At 57.2% G+C, this 21,506-nt stretch overlaps 1 protein-coding gene across 1 annotated transcript in view; it reads right to left on the reverse strand.

Moving 5' to 3' along the window:
* The window catches only part of PER2 (period circadian regulator 2), a 39,126-nt gene that overhangs the window by 6,813 nt on the left and 10,807 nt on the right, over nt 1–21,506 (reverse strand). The window contains exons 4-19 of the mRNA XM_021678976.2: nt 21,150–21,301; nt 18,608–18,729; nt 17,634–17,835; nt 15,357–15,408; nt 14,379–14,521; nt 12,475–12,553; nt 9,748–9,854; nt 9,040–9,193; nt 8,661–8,769; nt 7,801–7,926; nt 7,306–7,387; nt 5,945–6,104; nt 5,732–5,856; nt 4,705–4,869; nt 3,744–3,983; nt 1,062–1,900 (exon numbers count right to left, since the gene is read on the reverse strand). Coding sequence (XP_021534651.1) covers nt 1,062–1,900; nt 3,744–3,983; nt 4,705–4,869; nt 5,732–5,856; nt 5,945–6,104; nt 7,306–7,387; nt 7,801–7,926; nt 8,661–8,769; nt 9,040–9,193; nt 9,748–9,854; nt 12,475–12,553; nt 14,379–14,521; nt 15,357–15,408; nt 17,634–17,835; nt 18,608–18,729; nt 21,150–21,301 — 2,857 coding nt within the window. The remainder of the gene's footprint in view (nt 1–1,061; nt 1,901–3,743; nt 3,984–4,704; nt 4,870–5,731; nt 5,857–5,944; nt 6,105–7,305; nt 7,388–7,800; nt 7,927–8,660; nt 8,770–9,039; nt 9,194–9,747; nt 9,855–12,474; nt 12,554–14,378; nt 14,522–15,356; nt 15,409–17,633; nt 17,836–18,607; nt 18,730–21,149; nt 21,302–21,506) is intronic.

Below are 21,506 nucleotides of genomic sequence, written 5' to 3' on the forward strand. Positions count from 1 at the left end.
GAGTACAGAGAGGGGCTTGGTGCACAGAGAGAGGCTCAGCGCACAGAGCGGGGCTGGGGGGAGCCGCACAGTGCTGTCCGCACAGGGCCACTCAGGGACAGAGCCAAGTGTGGTCCTCCTTTGGTCACTGGCCCTCCCTCAGGTGCCAACGAAGAAGGCCAAATGAACACATCCCACGGTTACTGGGACCACAGTAACATCCTGCTAGTGGTGTCATCTAATAGCCGTAATTTGGGGCCAGTCACACCAAAGTCAGTGGTTATTGGATCCCTGAGAGAAAAGCCTTCGTCCTGGTCCCGCACCCCAGCGGCCACTGCCCCTGGTGCGGTGGGGGTGGGGGGCTCTGGCTTCCCAGAGGGGTCGGCCTTGGTCTGGCGGCATCCTGACCCTCCGACCCTCAGAACCAGAACTGTAGGCCCAGGACCCCAGACACAGGAGTCGGGGGGGCCCCGGGCCCACGGAGGGCGTTCATCTGCGACCGCAAGGTTGCGTTTCCCGTCCCGGGAGCAAGGGCAGGCAACGCCAACACCCCTCGACGCCGTCACAACACACAAGTGGTTCATCAGAAGCACAATCACAGTTTCCTGAACCGAACAAGAAATGCACACCAGCGTCCCGTAGGACTTGGGAGGAGGGCGCAGATGGCCTGGTTTCAGAGCTCCGTCCTCCCCTCCACCCAGGGTGCCCCACCGCCAGCTTCCCCCTGCTGCCCTCCAAGGGGCCTGCATTCTGGCATTTAAGCTGACTCTGCTTTGGAGCTTCAGATAAAATGTTGGGGCTCGCAACGAGTCACGAAGTCACGTGGGGGTATTTGGACCCCTGTATTCACCATCAGACAATCCAGCCGGCTTCCTTCCTTTGGATCCCTAAATAATAAAAGGCTCCCACAGGCCTACTCTGACGGGGTCGCTGAACTGGAAGACATTCACGTCCAGCCCGTGTATTTACGTCGCAAGTGGAACCGTCTGGCAGGAGCCGCAAGCGTCTAAGCACCCGCACGAGAGCAGAGCGCGTTAGCCCCCGCTGCCTGCTTTAGAGAAGAAACGGCAGGAAATGCTTACGATTGGCGAGGCCTTTGGTTGCCGGTCCCAGGAGGTGGCAGGTCTGCAGTCGGGCCCCGCACCCGCTGTCCCCGCTGTCCCCGAGGCCCCTGTTGCTCCTGCGGCCGCGCTGCTGCCCTCAGGGGCCTCCTCCAGCTGCAGCAGGTTGAGCTGCAGAGGTGAGCTGCCCCGGGACTGGAAGAGCGGAGGAGAGGCTCTGCCCGGGGGCCCAGAGACGGCCAGTGGGGAGGCCGGGGTGGCTGCGCGGGACGCTGCTGGCCCATGCTCCGCCTGAGGACACCTGCATGGCGCTTTGGGGGATGAGGTCCGACCAGGGAGCTCGGGCTGTGAGGCAGGGATCACCTCGGACAGAAAGTTAGCCTGGCCTGGGAAGAAGGCCTGGGGCAGGCTGGGGGTCACCAAAGGGAAGGAGTAGTTGGGTAACACCAACGCCATGACTGGGGCCAAGGGGACAGTGAACGGCGGGTGTTGGACGGCAAACTCGTGCTGGGCATCCATGGGCACGGCGGGCACTGCGAAGCTGGCCTGGGAGGCCAGGGGTGCCGCCACCACCGTCCCTGGTGTGGGCAGGATTCCTGGGGCTGGAAACACGGGCAGGGAGTAGGCAGGCACGGAGGCAGGGAAGGGCGTCCTGGGGCAGCTGGACTGGGACGTGTCCGACGGTGACCAGGCTGTGGCGTTCAGGCCCATCAGTGGGGGCCGGTGGGGCGCAGGCCCCCCAGACCCAGTGCTCTCAGAGGAATGTCGAGGCTTGGCCCGTTTGGACTTCAGTTTTCTGTTCTTCCCGGTTTTTTTCCAAGATGAATCTATTCCAGAGGTATTTCTTAGTCCCGGCACGGCTAAAATAACGGGAAAACACCAGAGTTAAGATATAAACATTTACGTGACTCCTGCTGTGTCCGTTTTCAGACTTGTAGGCTCCCGGAACACAAGGACACCTCCAAGTTCGGCAGTCCTGTGTTTCCAAATGTCAGCCTGTGGCCACTAGGACCACCATCAGGTGCTCCCTGGCCCTCAGTGAAGTGAGAACAGTCAGGGCAAAATGTTCATAAAACCAGAGTCAACCAATTTTAAGGATTGCCATTAATTGCAAAATCATGTGCCCTGTTTTCTTCTGGTGTTAAAATATCCTTTCTCTTACAAAATAATAGTGATGAAAAGTAGTATTTAAAAGGTCTCATTTGTCCAAAAAGTAAAAAGGCAGGTAAGTCTCTGCTGTTCCCCAACACTGGTTTGTTGAAATCTGAAGGGTTAGACCCCTGATCCCATTTAACCTTATTTTTGAATTTTACAGGCTTCGTCACTACTGTTCCTTAAAGCGAGATGTTTCCTGCTTTGCCTGTCAGATGAAGCCTGGACTCCGGCCTGAGTGGAGGTCAGAGGGTGGAAGGAGCACACACTCTGGGAGCCACCTTCCTTCTCTCTGGTGACCAGTCCTTCTTGAGAAGGCTGGAGGTCCCCACAGGTAGCAGAAGGGACTCTGGGCTTGTGCCCACACCTCCCCTAGACCTGGGCCAGCATGAGCAGTACTTTGGGCTGGGGGGTCATGCCACGCCTGGGATAGGTCCCAGGAACCTCAGTTTCTCCTCTCATGTCACACAGGGTAACTCGGGGCTTCTGCAGCAGGTGTGTGGGGACACCTGTCAGCTGTGCCAAGGGGTGCTCCTTACCTTTGCTCCATGCTGAAGACAAATGGCCAGTCCAAGGCAAAGTGCTAAGTGGGTAGAGGCTTTGTGATTCGGACTCTGTCTGGTATTCTTTCTATAGGAAACCTGTCCCCTGGTGGGACTAGTGGCTGAAGCACTGGGCTCCTGGGATAGCACATCAGGGTCTAGACAGGGCTGCTGTGGACAGTTGCAGAGTCTGTGCACTGCAAAATCTGCTGGGCCAAAGGGGCAAGAGGGAGCTGGAACTCTGCACTAAGCCAGGCCCACAGGGTGGGTCTGCCCGGGGTAGGAGATGACACCTTTTCCTAATTTTCAAAGAGATTCTCTGTGGCCTGGCGGGTCACCCTAAGTCTGGGGAAGAAGGAGAAAAGGAAAAGACTAGAAAAGACATAATCCTTGACAGCATCAGTCTCTTTCATCACTTTGTGGTGTATCTGCCTACAGATGCAGGGGAAGCTGGGTCCTTGTGGTGCATGTGTCTCCTGGGCTCACTAACTCTGATCCCTGTGTCTGGCCTGGGGAGCCCTGGGAAGAGGTGGTGTCTCTGATCAGTCCTGCCCTGTCTATTCTTCTTCACCCCGTGCCCTTCGACCACCTGCTGGCTCTCAGCCTGTAACACTCCCAGGGTCTGTCCTCCAGCCCTGAGGCCGCCCAGCAGGAGGGCATGTCTCCTGGGGAGAAGGAGGCCACTCCCTCCTACGGTGTCCTCAGGAGTCTGACGCCACATGCCCCGTCAGGACCATGGGCAGGTAGGGCCCCCGGCCCCTCACGGTCACCCAGTGAGAAACGTCTGACGTGGCAGCACTGCGTTCCACGGGGGCCAGCCTGGGACTGTCGCTGCTCTTGATAGCACTGTTCCCCCGGGGACACAGAGGACACCTGTTTCTACTGAAACAGACTGCACCACCACTAAGTTCCAGCCCGTCTCTAACTGGGGACATTCCACACGTCCACAGGAGCACTGGACTCCGTTCCACCAAGAAGAACGTTTCTAAAATTGGGTTTCGCCACTTACTTCTCTCACTCAGCTGCCCCTTGGACTTTTCCTGTAAGTAATAATGGCACCGAGACTGGAAGACATTGAGTTTCCGCATCTCCTTGAACTTGAGCAGGAAGCTCTGCTCCTCCTTCTGGGTGTGGGCGGCCAGCACTTCCTTGGTGAGGCCCAGCGTCCTGAGGGGCTCCTTCTCCGGGCCCAGGACGCACGGCCGGCCGGCCAGAGACTCGGGCCCACTCACGGCGTCTTCCACCAGCTCTGGAACAGAAGACGGGCCCCGGGATTTAAAACAACGGAAAACCCACACCATGCCTCTGAAGAAGGTAGCCCCTCGCACACGCGTGAGATGCTTCATGCTGCCGCAGCTCGGGGCTGAAATCCGTGCGCGTTCAGGTACCCTCTGAGGAAGTTAACAATCAAGGGCAAAAGACAACGACAGAAAGCCCCACGGCCTGGACGGCTCCAGGATCAGTCTTTGAAGCAAACTGAGATGTGGGGCATCTGGGGTTTCAGCCCAACGTTGAAGATGCTGCTCCTGGGCTGTCCTTAGCTTTGAGAGCACGACACACTGCGCTGGCTCAGGGCCCCTGTCCTGGTTCAGGACCCACTGACTCTCTTCCGTGTACTTTCCCCTCACCGTCCCTCTCTTCTCAGCAAAGAACAAATCTGGGTTTCAATCCACCTGTGGGTGTTGTGAAGAACAAGGTAACTCAGGGATGGCACTCTTGGCCTCCCTGCAGGTACGACCTGTCCTGGCTCTTGTCCTCAAACGGGAGGGGGTGGGGACCCTCAGCCCCAAGGAAGGCGGACACCCAGGACCCCCGCTCGGTCGCCGGGAGGCCCGGCTCAGCACCACCAGGGGGCGCCGGAGCGCGGCGGGGAAGGAGACGGTGGCTGCGCCCCGCCCTGCTTCTGCGCCTGATCTCTAACACTCATCGTTCAAACCAGGCCGCTCGGACTCGGAGAACAACGGGCGTACCGGGCTCAGGCTGTGGCTTCTTGTCGCCCACGTGGACGATGGTGCTGCTGTAGCTACACAGGCTGGTGAGGGACGCCACGCTCTCCGCCTTGCCGGGCAGCACCAGCGGCCGCAGGGGTGCGCTAAGCTCCACGTGGCCGTTCACCCTGGAGGGCGATGCTGTCTCTTTATGGGAGAAAACGGACACAAACACGGAAATGCAATAAAAGCAAACGGCCGGATAAGAAACACTGCTGTCTGCATGGTGCGCCGAGACCCCAGTGACCCGCTCAGCCTGCTCCCCCAGGCGTGCGACGGCCGCAGGTGTTTAGTCACAGGGGAAGATGGAGAAGACGGAGGTCTGAAATGGACACAAGCGTAGTCTCCCAGCCTGCGTCCTCTAAGGGGAGGCGGGCGGCTGGGCAGCTGCAGGTACTCGGGGTCAGCGGCCTCTGACCGGGGCCCGGAGCCCTTCCGCCGGCCCGGGGTCAGAGGCCACGCAGGCAGCCGGGAGCCCACCCTCTGCTGGGTGCTGGCCAGTGGCTGGCGCCCTCCCCCCGAGGGCCGGGGCAGGGACTGTCCATCACAGTGTTACTGCCCAACGCTAGTGCTCCGTCAACAATGGGATACCTGGTTTCTGAGCCTGCTACTGACCACCAGCAGCACTCACAATGCTTGAGGTGCCCGGGATGTAAGCTGCCTCGTGGGGTGTGCTAACCTTCAGAGGCCCATGCTCCTCCGAGAGACCACGGAGACAAGACTGCCCAAGAATGACCATGGGAGATGCCCCCACGCCTCCAGCAACCCCAACAGGATCCTAGTCTCAAAGTCCCAAATCCCCTTTACCTTTAGCTTGTAAGAAGATTGCTAACTTTTGAGCTACTTTGGTCATTTAAAAACAGCCTACACGCACATACTGTGTCCTTGAAGCTGCTCAGACTTCCTATGGGAGGGGGCAGGGGGCTCCGGGCCTTTGATGACACCTGACCCCACAGCGGAGGACCCGAGTAATCGCACGCACGCCGCACAGCTCAAAGCAACAAGACACCTGTGGAATGCAGCCCGGGGCTGGCCACTGCCTGTCGCTTATCGCTGGCCTTCTGCGTCGCCACGCTCACTGGGAACTCACACTTCCTCTTGAGGGTGACCGCCTCACTGCAGCTCTCCAGGTACCTGCGGGGAGGGTCGGAGAGGGCTTCATGGAACACGGGGGCCCCGAGAGGGCATGAACGAGCCAGGCAGGGGCCAGAAGTGCCCGCACCTGATGACGCTGTCCAGGCAGCTGATCTGCTGGTAGGACCCAGCGGGCGGGTTCCTGCAGCCCAGCTCCTCGGGAGAGCCGCCCGTGGGCAGGCTGGTGCCCGAGCTGTCCTGTTCCACGGGGACAGCTTTCATCTGAGCAGAGGAACTACTTGGTGTTTCTGAAAGAAGGACAAAATAGTTCTTTCAGTTGATGCCTGTTTCCCCCAAAGAGGATTCTCTATTCAGAAAGCATTTTAGTTCTACCTAAACGTCAGGCTGTCATTCTCAGACACAGAAACCCAGTGCCAGCCGGCTCTTCAGGCAGCCCTGCTGGGGCAAGCGCCCCTGTGCCATCCCCAGAGGGAAGCCGGAGGGTGCTGTCACCAGCTTCCCCCTGGGGCTGTCCCCAAGGTCAGTGACTCAGCACCGGAAAAGGCCAGTTCTTACTGAACTCCTGAAACGTTCGGGGCCAGTAAGATGGCAGATGCTTTATGGTTGATGGATATTCCGTGTCTCGGGGAGGAGAGGACCACCGGAAATGTGAGTCGGCGGTACTAACAATTATGTGTCTCTGGGGCAGCCTGCTGTGGGCACTTCTCTTCCTGCCCTCTGCACACGCACTGCGTGCTATTCCCCGAGGGGCCCTCAGGGTCAGAGCCGTGTCCGGCTCCCCAGCGTGTCCCCAAAACCCACACGGACTGCAGCGTGCAGCATGGCCACTGGGGGCAAAGTGCACCCCCACACGTCCCAAAGGCCAAAACTCCTGGTGAAGAAGAGGCTTGGGGCAGCCGCCGGAGGCTTCCCAGAGGAGGTAAGCCCTGAGCGCAAGGGATGAGCCAGAGCCCACCAGAGGGAGAGGTCGCGGTGAGCCCAGGCACGAGGGTGGCAAGTCACAATGTGGTGAGGCGGGCTCAGGTGGTGGGGGGTGGCGGACAGCCCCCTGTGCCTTTGGCTCCCCAGGGGAGGGGGGCCCATGAGCAAAGCTGGTGCTGTCCACCTGGACACTTCATTCACGTGTATGAACGTTGTGGGTTGGCTGGGCAGCCCCCCGAGGTAAGCGTGTGCACGTGCTCACAAGAGTGTAAGCACCAACCCTCCGGCCACTATGCAGAGCAAGAACAGGGGCCGTGGGGGCAGACAGGCACGCCTTGGCCACACCTCAACAGGGGCAGAGGGCGCCGGGTGCGCGCCGGTCAGCGAGACTGACGGACTGGAGGCCCACGCTGCCCCACGTTGTCACAGAGCCGGGCTGCCGAGCAAGGGAGGGGATGCAGCGCGCTTCAAAGGTCAATTTCCTGCCATCCAGAGTGAAAGTCAAACCGGGTCCCTCTCGCCATCTTGCCACACTAATGTTTTCTTACAGAAATGGAAAGTTTTTACCTGCCGCAGATTTTTCCTTTTGTTCTCCAGATTCCCCAGGATGACTTTTGTTTTTGACGTTGCCACCGTTTTTACAAATTTCCTTGAGGAGAAACAAAGGGACACGTTATTCCCTCTAGGAGGCCCTGCAGTGGTTCAGCCTGTCCCCGCAGTGAGGACAGCCGCAGAAATCCCCGCGATGCAGAAGCAAGTTCTGAAGGAGAAATCTGAGTGAGGCAGGGCTGGAGAAAACGCGTTTGGCCATCTCAAGAACGCAGAGTGACGTGGAAGGTTATGATTTTGTGACGTCTTCACTCTGGCTTGATTGCCTGCTTCAAGTCATTTTCACCCAAACTGTAGCCACAGCTCTTGGCTGCTCCCCCCTTGGAGAGTAGAGGGTAAGGCCCGAGTGAGCAGGGTTCCGAGAGTGGGCGGCCGGGGCTCTGCGGGCTCTGTGGCTCCCGGGCGTCCCCGTCTCCCTGGGACAGGGACAGACAGGGGCAGAAGGTGACTTACGGTCCTCTTCCAGCGGGAGTGCTCGTGACCGTTGCTGTCGCTGGAGGAGGTCTGGCTCATGAGGTGCTCGTGGGACCCGTTGCTGCCCAGGCTCCCGTAGCCACTGGAGCCGCTGTGGGGGACGGGCTGGGGGACAGCAGACAGGGAGGCCTTGGATGCGGTTGGGGGACGCAGCTAGTGCTGCGGGGTCAGTGCCCCCCAACACGCCCATCTCGCAGAGGGGCTGCCCCTGCCCGGCGAGGACAAGGTGGGGCTGGGCTGGCGCCAGGCTCAGGCTGTGGGGCATGCCCTGGGCCCAGTCACGGGAGACCCCCCGCGAGAGGATTCATTCAACGCTCTCCCTCAGCTCACACGGCGTGGCCAGTCCGGGGTCTATCCAGGGGTTTTAGGAACACAGAAGGCGCACTGTGGTTTTGCCGCAGTCTGAGGAGGAGGAGCAGAGCTGCCCAGCCGGGGGACTGGTGCTCGCGCTAAGTCTGCTTGAGTGCTGCGTCCCCAGGAACAGAAACAAAGTATCCTCACGCCCCCCACGTCCCGGCACGGTGACCCCCTCCCACCCAGCGCGCCTGTGGGGGCCACGAGTGGGCTGGCAGCAGGGCCTCGGGGGTGGACTCGGGGGCTGGGTGTGGCTTTCCGTCGCTTGCTCTGGGCTACAATTCAGACACAGGCACCCCAAATATGCAAGGGGGGCACTGCTCCCAACTGTGCAAGCCGCAGGCGTGCCCGATGGCCCGGGCCCAGGCCGCGGGCACCAGGGGTGCAGGGTGGAGCTGGACGGAGTGTGATGGCCCCCCCGGCTCTCTGGGCAGCTCCGGGCCACTTACACGGGGGGCAGGGGCGTGTAGGCCGTGTATACCCACCTGTAGCAGCAGCCGGTGGATCTGCTCCGTAAGCCCCTGAACGCCGGGGTGCAGGTCCTTCTCCTCCACAGGCGACTGAGCTGAGAACACGTCCTCATTCAAAGGGCCCCTGCGCGGTTTCCACTGGTCTGTTAGTTGGCCCCATGCTGCACAGCCCGGCCAGGCTCGCCTCCTCCCTGCAGACCCCTGGGCTGCTACCTGCCCACTCACTACCTCCTCCCTTCCGCCCACTGCTCTGCTGCACGAGGTCCCTCCCACCTGGGGGCACAGGTATGCGGCAGGAGCTGGCTTGGGTCCTGGTCACCCTGTCCTGCACCATGCCACCTGCTGGTGGGGAAGCAAGGGTCCCCGAGCTGCACGGGACCCTGGGAGCACTCACACCCTGACTCTGTGTCTGCCGATGATGAAGGAGATCTTTCTGCTCCACGGGTTGATGAAGCTGGACCAGCTGGTGTCCAGAGTGACGTACTCGCCATTCCGTGCACGGAACCGAATAGGAGAATAGTTGAAAGGCTGCCCGCCGGACTGCACAACTGCGAGAGTGGGAGCCACGTGGGCGTGAGGACAAGTGGCTGGTGCTCTCGGCAAGAGGAGAGCCGAGGTGCACTCCATTCTGGAATCAGCTCAGAACTTTCAGAGATGCCAACCTCCTCAACACTATGGCTTTCAACCCCCTGCTTTGCTTTAAATTGCAACAGTGGGCTGTTTCCAGAAGTGCCACCACATATTTCAGGACACACATCTCTGTTAGCCTTGACTGTTCTTCTCCAGGGGATGCTCAGTGTCCCGTGTCTGCGAGGCCTGGGCTTGGTGGGGACACGGGTCATCCACTCCCCTGGCCTGGTCAGCATCTCTGCCACCACAGCTGAACCTGCACCACCCCCCACCTGCCAGGGAAGCCAACAGTAAAAGCAGGGTGCCAAAGACTCAGGTCCCACAAAGGGGCCCACAGGAGAGGACTACTCTTGACTGACGGAGCTAGGGCTCAGGCACAGAGCCAGGGCACCCATCCCCACATGCTGGTAACTGATTTGACCCGTATACACTGGGTGCTGACCTCAGTATTTACCATGAAAAGGGGACCTACTCTTTTTGTGGATGGTGAGCATCAAAGGCCTGTCACTGGGGTGAAGCTGCACGAGCAAGGGGGTCTCGATCAGGTCCTGAGGTAGGTAGCCCAGGAGGGGGACCGCCCTGCAAGGCAAGCAGACACACAGGTGCTCAGCTGTAGCTCCTGCCCAGCCTCAGCCCCACGGCTGCCCTTCGGGACACACTCCAGAATACCGCCTCCTCCAGGCTGGGCAGCAGACCATCTCCAAGAACCTCTTGCTCATTGGGAAAAAGAGACAGACTCCAAATTCCCCAAAGATCAAGGTTTGGGAATTAGGCTAACAGAGAACAGTCTTTCAATTAATTAGCAAACAAAAGCCCCCCCACAGGTCTGTGATAGAAAACTAGGCCCGACCAGGCCTGGCCCAGCACAGGCTCAGGGCTTAGCTCCTGAAGGAGTAAGCCATGATCATGTTTTTGCTGCTCCTCTTTTCAGATCTTTTCTTTCTTCGTGTCATTTGTAAGTTCGGCCAGATGTGGCTGGCATGGTTTTGTTTTTGTTTTTTTTTTAAGTGTTGCCTGGATTCTGGAAAACTCTGTGTGCCTCCTTTCTAGTTCCAGAGGGTTCCCTTCTCCTATTACTTTGGCCACTGGGTCTAGTCCCGCGGGGTCAAGGCAGGCTGGGAGCCTTTGCTCTTCTCCTGCAGCTGCTGGGAGAAGGTTTTGGGGTGAACTTCTGAGTGCCCCTTCTGCCTCTGTGTCGGGCGTCCTCTGCCCATTCAGCCACCGTTCCCTCTTCTGAGCTGCGTCTCAGCCTCCCCCTGGTGGCCAGTCTTCCTGCATCTGAACTGATGCTCCCTCAAACTCTTGTGCTCAAGTGCAAGGACATTCTCTAAGTCTTTAGAGCAAAGCTTGCTCGTTCCCAGTAGAATGGAACTTTCTTGTGGGCCCAGTGTTATTATTTGATTTTCTCCTCCTGGTCCAAAACACACTCCAGGCCTGTGTTTTCCTTTGATAGGACGTACAAAATGTTCCTGGCGCCCTTTCAGGTCAAGGCTTGGCAAGGGTGGGGGGAAGGAGGGGGAAAGAGAAGGAGAGGAGGAGGAAGGGGAGGAGGAGAAAGAGGCAGAAGAGGGGGACAGGAGGAAGAAAGAAAGGGGGAAGGAGGAGGAGGGGGAAGAGGGAGAGAGGAAGGGAAGGTGCAGAAGGGAGGGGAGGAGGAAGGAAGGGGGGGGGGAGGAAGGAGTCCTGGCCACCTGCCCAGCTGTCCTGCGCTCCACGGGCTGGGCCACCCACAAGGCTTCGCTAAGGAAGGCTCTACAGACCGTGGGCCCCACACCACGTGCGCCAGCTCACTAAGCCCTGAGTACGACACCTGTGGCGGCTTGCAGGCAGGTGCTCTCAGACTTCCGGAGGAATAAAAAATTATCCTGGGTTTGCTTTAAGAATGCAGCTCCCCTGGGGCGCCTGGGTGGCTCAGTCATTAAGCGTCTGCCTTTGGCTCAGGTCATGGTCCCGGGGTCCTGGGATCGAGCCCCGCATCGGGCTTCCTGCTCTACGGGAAGCCTGCTTCTCCCTCTCCCACTCCCCCTGCTTGTGCTCCCTCTCTAGCGGTCTCTCTCTGTCAAATAAATAAATAAAATCTTAAAAAAAAAAAAAAGAATGCAGCTCCCCGGGCCCACCCTCCAAGACCCTGCTGGAGAGGGCTGGGTGGGGCCCAGGAACCTGCACCTCGAAACCCCGTCTCTCTGGCGGTTCTGCCACAGGTGGTGAGCAGAACACCCCTGAGCGGCCGGAGCAGGAGGCTGATGCTTCCCTGGCTGCCCGGGAGCAGCTCTTTCCCAGGAGGCTCGGTGGCCTGTGTCCAGGGTGGGTACCTGGTGGCCCCAGGCCAGGTGTAGGCAGTGGGGTGGACTGGATCCTCGATAGCATCTGTGGAGGCCACCCTGGCCCATCTGAGAAAGGCCAGAGTGCTAGTACGTCTAGGTCCACTTCCAGTGGGTCTTCTGAGGAAAGCTCTTCCCCACCCCTGCCCACAGCCAGCAGCATTTCCTGTTGCATGCAGGGGGAGCTGGGGGAAGGTGCACCACAGGACTTGGCCCAAAGCCGGCCAACCCAGAACGCTCTCAGGACGGCAGTGCTCCCAACTCCAACAAGCACCATCTGCACCAGCTAGAGCTCCTTGGGCGGGAGACCGAGCAACGCTCTGGGCAGGAACGAGGTGACCCCCCACCCCCAGCCCTGGGAGCCGTCTGTGGTATACAGGCCGGAGGACGCATCTCTGCTGGGATCCTGCCAATGGCGTCTCCAGCTTCAGTCCTAGCTCTGTCCCAACCACACCGTCCCTGGCTGTACCATCCTTTACTCATGTGCGATTTTGAAATGGGTTTCAATAGGATGATACAGACAGACTCAATGAGAACAATTATCAGCTCCCCAGAATGCCCCATTTACACAATATTCACATCTCAGGAGATTTTTAGTGCAATTCTAGAATTATTTCATTGCCTACAGTTCAACATCGTTGTGGATTATCACCTAAGTAAAACTAACAGCCTTCGCTTTAGCTACGTAGCTTCAATGTCAAAATCATGAACATTCATTGAGCTTTACTTAATGGCCACCAAGTAACCACTAAGATCATGATGAAACGCTAACCAGCATGTGACTAGTCTGCTGAAACAAAGGGTACAGTACTGACTTCAAGACAAGCACCATGCAAGAGCGGGGGCCGGCGGACGGGCCAACGCCACAGTGTGCTTACCGTTCGTCCACGTCCTGGAACAGACAATTTGGTGTATGCGTGGTCGTAAAAATTCTCTTTTCAGGAGGAATTCTAGGGGCTGAAAGAATAGAATTTTATACAAGTTTCTGATTCTAAGAAATGCACACTTAGCACAGTTCTATTACAGCTACTAGAAAATACCACGTAGATTCGGACAGATGGGCAGTGAAGGAAGAAAATTAACAAGTGGACCCTTTACAACAGAGCCCACTGCACAGGAAGCAGACCCTACGCTAGATGACCACCAGCCAGCCTTCTCAACTTCCTTCTGGGTGGGTTTAGTCTAGAAAGCTGAGAATTGCCACATTCACAGAACCGTGTGGTGATGCATAAGCTTCTCTCAGCAAAGTCATGCTGGAAGGCCAACTTCATGATTTTTAAGATCCAACGAGAGTAAGCTGGACAAATTGTTTTTAAAAAATGAGTTAAGTATTTAGAGTCAAAATTCTCAGCAAATATCATTGTTCTGGGGACTTCACAGTTTCTAGGGTGGGCAAAGGTGGTAGAGTAATTTGCGTTAAGGGATTCATCTATCCAGGATTTCCCTCAACCACCAAATTCATGGACAAAACACTCAAAATTCCAAAGCTTCGTCCTTGAAGGAGACTCAGATCATATTGGGGAGTAACTTGTTGAAATCTAAGTAACCCGGGGCGCCTGGGTGGCTCAGTTGGTTAAGCCACTGCCTTCAGCTCAGGTCATGATCCTGGAGTCCTGGGATTGAGTCCCGCATCGGGCTCCCTGCTCATCGGGGAGCCTGCTTCGCCCTCTGACCCTCCCCCCCTCATGCTCTCTCTCTCTATCTCATTCTCTCTCTCAAATAAATAAATAAAATCTTAAAAAAAAAAAAAGAAAGAAATCTAAGTAACCCCTCTACATCTTTATTGAATATTTGGAAGAGAATATCCTATATGAATGAACTCACCAAACATTTCCATCAGTTTTAAGAAACGACCTCGTTAACCACTGAGACGAGGTTAGGAATACAATGAAACATGGACCGAACTGGGTCCCCGGGGTTCAGTAGTTACAGATGCTGCCTGCCCTCTGAGAATTCTGAAGTCTGTGTGGCTGAGTTGCCAGGGTGAGGAAGGTTCCCTGCCAGGTACAGTGGCTGGTACCGCACGAGGTACAGTGGCTGGTACCGCACAGTACCGCTGTACTGCCGTTCAGCGGGAGGGGTCGCCGGAAGGATAGAATCAGGGTGGCTGAGTGCCTTGGGGCCCTTTGGGCTTCAGGGAAAGCCCAGATTTGGCAGGTTTTTTGGGAGGGGTGGCCTGAGAAGCTGGTAGGACCGGAGACGGACAGGTGGTGGGATAAGCCTGCTGGGATGACTGGCTTTCTACACACAGAGGAGGGGAGGAGCAGGCAGGAGCAAAGACTGGGAGTCAGGTGGCCAGCCAGCCTGCAGAAGCCAGTGTGTGTGGAGAGGATGGGGAAAGCAGTGGAAGGTAGATGGGCCGAGGTGGGGAGGGAGGGGCATGGTTTGGGTTCTGGGCAGGTGGGGGTGCCCCTGCACTCTTCCAGGCATGGGGGTGCATGGGGGTGGGAGGGGCTTGGGCACCTGGTGGTGAGGGCCATGCCCACCAACAGATGGGAGGCAGTGGCTGGGGAAGGAGGCAGGGCACCCAGGTCACGGCAACGGGCTGGTCACAGGTGGGAGATGCCAGCACCTGGACCTGGTAACAGACGCGGGGAGGTGGTTTGGCAGCGGCTGTGGGGAGGGCCAGGTGACAGAGGTGGGTGTGCGTCTAGAGGGAGAAGGAGACTCTCCCAAGGCTGGGGTCGAGGCCAGGGCTGTCAGCCTTGCTGACATTAGGTGTGAGCCAGGGGCGTCACCGAGGGACCAGACGGAGCTGGTGCCCACCTGGGCGGGCAGTTACCTTCGTAGCCCGAGTGCACTCTCTCGGCCAGCAGCACGCAGCATAGCTGGCCCCTGGCGCCCTGCGGGTCCCGCACCTTGACCAGGTAAGGCGTCATGCGGAATGGGTGGTAGCGAATCTCGTTCTCGTGGTTCTTCCCAACGCTGCGGAGGAGGGCCCAGGTTTGCAATTATGACGGAAGGAATTGACCTTTTTTGCTAGTCACCTCTCCCTCAGTAGCGGCTGTTGCCAAAGCAGACACAGAGCCAGGCTCCTCGCTCGGGGACCCGGACCTGGGTGTGCTGGCCTGGGCCTGCGATCTGGGCTCCCGCCCTGCTTGCTCAGGGCAGACCGAAGAGTGAACAGCCCTGGGCAGTGGGAGGTCTTCCGGGAGCCCTTCCCTAGAACATTTCAATCAGGAAAAGGACATTGTTTCACCGGTGAGGCCCCATCTTCTGAGAGCGCCAGGACCTGGCCAGGGGTCACTCTTGACCCTGCACCTGGACGCTCAAGCAGTCACCTTGTTTCGGGCAAAAAGCCTGCTGCTGGGGAAGCTGTGGGCTCTCCCTGGGAAAATGCACACTTGAACTAAAGGCTGCATGTGCCTTTTGGGTCCTCCCTGGGGGACATGCCTTCCCAGGGAGGGGCCCTCGGGCAGCTTCCCAGGTGACGGACACCAAGTCTAGGCTCCCCAGGCTCTTCTTGAGGAGCAGTGAAATCACCCCACTGCTGACCAGGCTGTCTTAACGCCTTGTGCACATTTTAAATCAGCTTATGGAAATGGTGTTTTCACACAGACTTTTTAGGAATATGCACGCTGCCTGGTAGGGGGTGCTCCTGCAGGGCCTCTACCCTGAAGAGCAGGGGTGCAGAGGGGCACAGGGGGTCACAGCCCAGCAGGAACTGGTTGAGGGGGCCATTCCTACATCTCCTCACAAGAGGTGCTCAGGAGAAAATGTTTGTGCCATTACCAGATGGGATCCCCTGTCCCAGGCTTACCTCACGCGGCAGAAGAAAGATTTCTCCTCCATGCATTCTTGAGTAAACGAATCTAAGAGAGAGAGCCCAAAGTCAGCCATCCGAGGGCACAACACAGTACAGAGCGCACTCTACTTCCTCCAAGCTACAGAGAAGCCGCAGAATCCAGAGTCAGGGCGTGAATGCATATTTACGCAAACACAAAGCAAAGCCCTTAGAGATCATTTATTACAGTTCTGATGAAAATCAAACCTATTTCATGAATGCAGCACGTACCAAATTACGGAATGCTAAAAGCTTACTGCCAGAAGTTTACCAGTTTTGGAATGGTTCACAGGCCACCACAAACACACCAACTAATTAACAATTTAACTCTGGGAGACGTACTGACTGATGGGCAAAATTTCTGCATGTAAAGCCCTAAACATTTCAACCTATGTGTTTTGGGGGATATTCAGTTCTAATAGAAGCAACTCAGGTAATTTCAAAGCTTACACCAATCTTTTTGCTAAAATATTAACCTATTTCAAAATCTGAAACACCTAGCAAAAGCATGATGTCACTTGGGCGGCATCATCAGAGATGAGGAAATGGTGTTTTCACAATATATGATTTTTTTAAAAAGAAATCTTAGACGTTGATCCTTCACATAAAGTTTCCTCTATTCAAAAGAAGGAGAAGTAGGAAATCACTAGTTAGGGAAAATGGTATAAAATTGCCGGCCTGGAAAGGCCTTGAAGAAGTCACCTGGTCCTTCTTTTTCATTCAGACAAAAATTCAGTGGCAGCCATCCCAGGCAGACGGTGCTGGCCTGTCCGAGCCGTAAACCCACGTGCGGAGTGATGTCCCTTCCACGCAGTGACCTACGGGTTCTCGTGACATGCACTGCAAGCTTTAGTGACCTGACTGTGGACAGTCCTCGGCTGGGAATTCTGGGAGAAGGCGGGCGGCTCTATATCCAAAACCAAAAGCGAGCATCTCTTTTCGTGAGTCAGCCCTAAAGCAAACGCCCAGGCTGTTTCAGGAAGGTACAGTCAGGGAACGGTGGTGGTGGCCGTGGGCGGTGGCCGAGTGGCGGCCCAGCCGGCGGCTGACTACAAGCAGGAGGTGGAGCTGACTACACGCGGCGGAGAGGGACCCACGATCAAGGAGGTGGTGGGAGTGCGGGTGAGGTGCATCTGATGTGAGCAGAGATGCGGACCCCTGAGCCAAGGGCAAAACGGGGACCAGTTCTGGGTGATGTGGCCTCACGACTGAGGTCACGCCTGTCTGGGGTAACTCCCAGGCCCACTGTTTCCCATCACCTCTCCTGGCTGCTGAGCGTTTCTGCCCACTCGTTCACCTTCAGCTCCGAGTGACCAGAGCCCAGTGAGGCGCAGGCAGACAGATGCTGCCGGACTCACACGTCAAGAGTGGGCTTCTGCTGGCCGCCCTGCTCTCTGAAAGCATTGGGGGGTGGGTGGCTGCAGGGAAGGCCTGAGCTGGTCTGGTACCTTCTGCCAGGATCCCGCGCAACATTTCTGCTGAGACTCATCTGATCAACCTTCCCTCCTGCACCTACTTATGGGCAAGGCCTGCACTGGCCACGGTAAGAGCTCCCAGCCTTCCGGACCCCAAGTCTCCCGGTCATGTGGGAGGAGGGGGACAAGGACACGCCGCGGAGAACTGCAAGAGGCCGGCTGCCACAGCAAGGCGGCCAGGCCGGGCCCAGGAGCCAGACACGAGGCGGAGCGCACAGTGGACGCACCGCATGGCCTGCGGCCCCGAAGCAGCGGCCGCCGGGCAGACGGGAGCCCGACGTGCCTGGAAAGCTGCTGGTTTGAGCACAGGCACAGGAGGACATCACCGCCCGCCTGCACAAAGCTGCGTGTGGCCGGGGGGGAGGAGCGCTCTCCCGGTCACCCCAACATCAGCGCAGCCGAAGCGGGGCCTGGCCTCCGCCCGCCCGCCTTCCCCGCGCTCCGTGGGCTCACGCCCGACGCCAGCGTCTCACGACAGCCTTGTTTCTAAAATGCCTAACGTTTCTTAAAGTCTTCTGAAACGGGTTTCCCTCTGAAATTTGTGAAAAGACTACTCTTCTCAGTTTATCCTGAACAAGCAGCTTTCCGTCTCTGGGCTGGGTCAGCCGTGGGGCAGGGGTGCCGGCCGGGCTCCGGCAGAGGGCAGCTGGGCTGCGCCCCGCACCGGGGGTGGGCCAGCCCGGCCCCCCGCCCTGGGAAGGCAGCAGCCCCCACGTTCCCCCTGCCGCGGGCGCACACGCCCAGGCAGCCCTGCTCGGCCACCGCCCCAGGCCCTCACCTGCTCCTCCGCACGCGCTCCAGGGCGGGAGTCTGTAAGGCGTGGTGGAGGCGTGGAACACGCGGACGTCGTGGGGCGCCAGGAACTCCACGAACCTGGCGCCATAGAAGACATCCCTTTTACAGTGAAACACGGAGGCAACTTGGTCAGAGATGTACAGGATTTTCCCGGTGCCCAGGGACACGGCGGCTGCAAACATACCCTGGAAGGAAGCAGCAGCTGCGTGAGGACAGCCTGCCCCTCCCCGAGGGGCACAGATTTTGGGGGAGGCCTCTGGGCCCCCTCCTCCAGCCCCCTCCTCTCACCTGGGCCGGCAGCCACAAACCTCTGCCAGCCCATCTCTCTCCCAGGGCACGCAGGGTGGGGGTGGGGGCTGGGGGGTGCCGCCCGGGTCCTGCCCTGCTAGCTAGCGGCCTGAGCCCTGGCCCAGAGCTCCCGGGGGTTCAGCTGCAGCGGGGGTGCTGGAGGAAGGAGATGGGAGGGATCAGGGAGCCCCACTCTGCAGACCAGTTTTGCCACGATTCCAGTAGGTCTGGGTCCCCACCTGCCCTGTGTCTGCTCTCTGAGAAGTAGGGGCACAGGGGAAGGGACAACTCGCTTCCCTTCCCCTAGAACTCCAAGGGTGCCCCACCCCTATGGGGTGCTTAAAAATGAACAAGCTTTGGAGTCTCACGAGCTGAGTTCAAATCCCAGGCCCCCGCCCCCCCCCCCCAAAGTGAGCCTAAGGTCACCTGGTCACTGCTCGGTCAAGGTGGGGCTCGCTCCTACACACGCAAAGTTTGGGGGTAGATTGAGAAAGGGAAGTCTCATGGAAAACAGCAGGAGTCTGCAACACAACTGCTCCATGTGAATCACGGACTTTACGCTGTTGTTTTAAGGTAGGAGCTTCCAGAAATTCCAAACGCTGTTGCTATAAAGCCACTGGCTGAAGGTGAGCTTTCTGGGGGAAGATGTCACTCGTGTCAGACACTCACTGCGTTCTTCACAATGAACTCGGACGTGACACTCTCAATCTCTTCTATGGTGTAAGAGGGCACGTTGGCTCTGCAGGGGTGGTTCTCACTGGACATGAGCAGCTGGTAATACTCCTCATTGGCTGCAGGAGAGACCAAGGCGGCGCATGAAAACGGCCCCACCTCCCTGTGCTGGGGGCTCTACTCTTGTCATGAAAAAGGGGGCTATGTACACTATTCTCCTGGGATGCCCAGAGAACGGAAATGTGAAGGCAAAGCAAATGGAAGTCTGTTTCAGTTTTCCTGAAAAATCCAAAGACCTTTGATTACAGAACTTTTTAAATGGTAAGTACCCATTATTTTAAATAATATGGGCACGGAGTTCCACCTAACCCTCACTTTGCCCACAAGGTCTTTAATCACGACACAACGCTGATGTTTCCTCTTGGGACACCTGCTCCTCGGGGGTGTGGCGACACTCCCATCCAGACAGAACCCCCTGCTCAAAAACACGAGGCGCGAGAAACCACACTGCAGCAGACTGCTCCCGACAGAGCCTGCAGCCAGTGCCCCTCATCCCTGGACATACAGCTTTTGAGGGCAGACTATCACGGGGCTGCCCACCCAGCACCTAAGGCTGGGGGCAGTCCCCAGGGAGGGGTGCTGGCAGACCCGCCCTTCAGAGAACCTCCTCCCCCTGCAGTTTGTGAGCATCCTTGGGTGGGCTGGCCGGGCACGGTGTCTGTTTCTACTGTATTAACCCTCACCAAACAGATATAGCCTTAGACAGGAGCCTGCAGAGAAACCTGGGCCTGCAGAGGGCACCCAGAAGGCCAGCGCACGCCAGCACACAGCAAAGCCCAGCCCTCCATGCTTGGCGCAAGCTCTCCCCACCAGACTCCACCGGGCAGGCAAAGTCGCCCTTCTGACAAACGTTGTCCACGCTTCGTATCCATCATTATTAGTGAGAAGCCCTGCCCTGCCTGTAAGCTTGAGAGTAACTGATGATCACAGAATAAAGCCCACTGTTTGACCTTTATCTCAGCCTTCACAACTGTCCTGCTTTTACCCATGTTTCCAATGTGTGGAGTCCACTGGGACCCCAGCGTGCGTGTAACGCACATACCCAGGTAAAGTAGGTAGAGCAGGGGTGGGGCTCCCACACCTGCTGGGAAAGGACACCTCCCTCGTCTGCCCTAACGAGATGCTGGCCTGGCTTCTGTCTCTGCTTGCTGGTCAGAAGGGACCAAAACAGCTAAGAAATTCCTCAAAGTGCAGGAGGGGGTGGTTTCCTGTGTAATGAGAAAGGATTCACCTGAGTGTTCGCTGCTGTAAGATCAGGAATGCACATGTGGATACTCCCTCCAAGCTTCCTGCTGCTTCCTCTGACACACTGGAGGAAACTTAAAAACTCTCAAAGCTCACATCCCCATTCCCAGCAACAGACCGAAAGGCAAGGCTGCACGGAACATTCTGACTGCCTAGAGCTAAAGCATCCTGAGATGACCCCAAATGCAGGGGTCACGACCCAAGCCCCCAGGGATGGGTGTCTGCAGAAGAGTTCACCCAGCAGTCACTAGAAATGCTGGTACCTCCTCCACGGCAGTGTGTTCCTACCTGTCCTACAGTCAGAGGCACCTGCAGTTACCTGAGACCCAGGAGATCGGGAGGGGGGCACAGAGCACCTGCTCAGCGGGAGTCCAGCTGCAGCAGCAAGTGAAGGAAGGCAGACTCGGTAGTGTTGGAAACTATTTAAGGGGCTTGGAGTTTATTGGAATGTCAAGCGTCTGAGCTTGATGATGCAAATATGTTGGAAACTGCAGTGTTTGTTCATAGACTCCTGCACTGCATCTACGAAGACTTCTGCACACGTGTTCTCAGGTGAAAGCCTTAGTTTAGACTACGGACAGTCCTAAAAGCTCTTACATATTCTGTCACCTAATAATACGGCCCAAGCATGCCCACAAATGGGAACGGAATGTGGCCCGTGGAGGTCTTGCTAGTGATGGAAGTGCCCCAGTGATGGAAGGAGGCGCTCTGCATGGCTTCCTGGTTGGAAGACAACCTCGATGGAAATTCACGCCTTTCTAGACAAACAAGAAACGGACTGCCCAAGGTCTTAAATGCAGGAGTGCTAAAGTATTGTCCTGTAAGGATAAGATCTGGCAACAGCCTCCTTGGTATCTCCTCTTGTTATTTTTCAAAGGAGCGACCAGCCCTCAGCTCAACACTGTGGGGTGTTTTGCTTAAATTCCGTGCCGAGCTGCTCACACAGTTCAGTGAACTCCAGTTCAACTCCGGCCTGAGCCTGGAGGATGCTGGGCTCTCCTGACCATGACCTGACCCCAGCCCAGAGCACAAAACCTTTTCGCCATAAATACATTCCTTTTTATCAGCTGGTTTTCTACCTGTTTTTTTTTTTTTTTCCAGAAGTACAGTAGAAAAGTTGTAAAGAATTAAGCCTTCTAGAATTTCCTTCTGCAATTTCTGGGGTGGGTTTTAGAAAGTTGACACAATCCAAGTTATTTCTACAAGTTCAGAACAAATACATAGGCCGACGTACCTTTCACCTGCTTCACACTCCTTAGCGCGTACTTCAAGGTGGCCAGCATGCTGGCTTTCCCCTTGGCCTTCTTGTCTACTGGCAGGTGGACCTTCAGCTCCTTCAGCGTTTTTATCAGCTCCTTGTGCGCATCTGCTTTGGTGGACCGCTCGCTGTTACAGCATTAAAGAAAGAGGCGATCACACGTTAGCTTCCTGACTCCTCCTTCCTGCGCCTCTAGTCCTGCTTCTCAACCAGGCCACTAGGACATCTCGGTCTGTGTGGTTCTCTGTGGAGCACTGCGGGACATGTAGCATCCTTGGCCTTCTCCCCACCAGAGGCCAGAAGCACCCTCGCCAAGTGTGGCAACCAAAGATG

Source organism: Neomonachus schauinslandi, chromosome 3, assembly GCF_002201575.2.
Source record: "Neomonachus schauinslandi chromosome 3, ASM220157v2, whole genome shotgun sequence".
In the NCBI taxonomy this organism is placed as follows: Eukaryota; Metazoa; Chordata; class Mammalia; order Carnivora; family Phocidae; genus Neomonachus; species Neomonachus schauinslandi.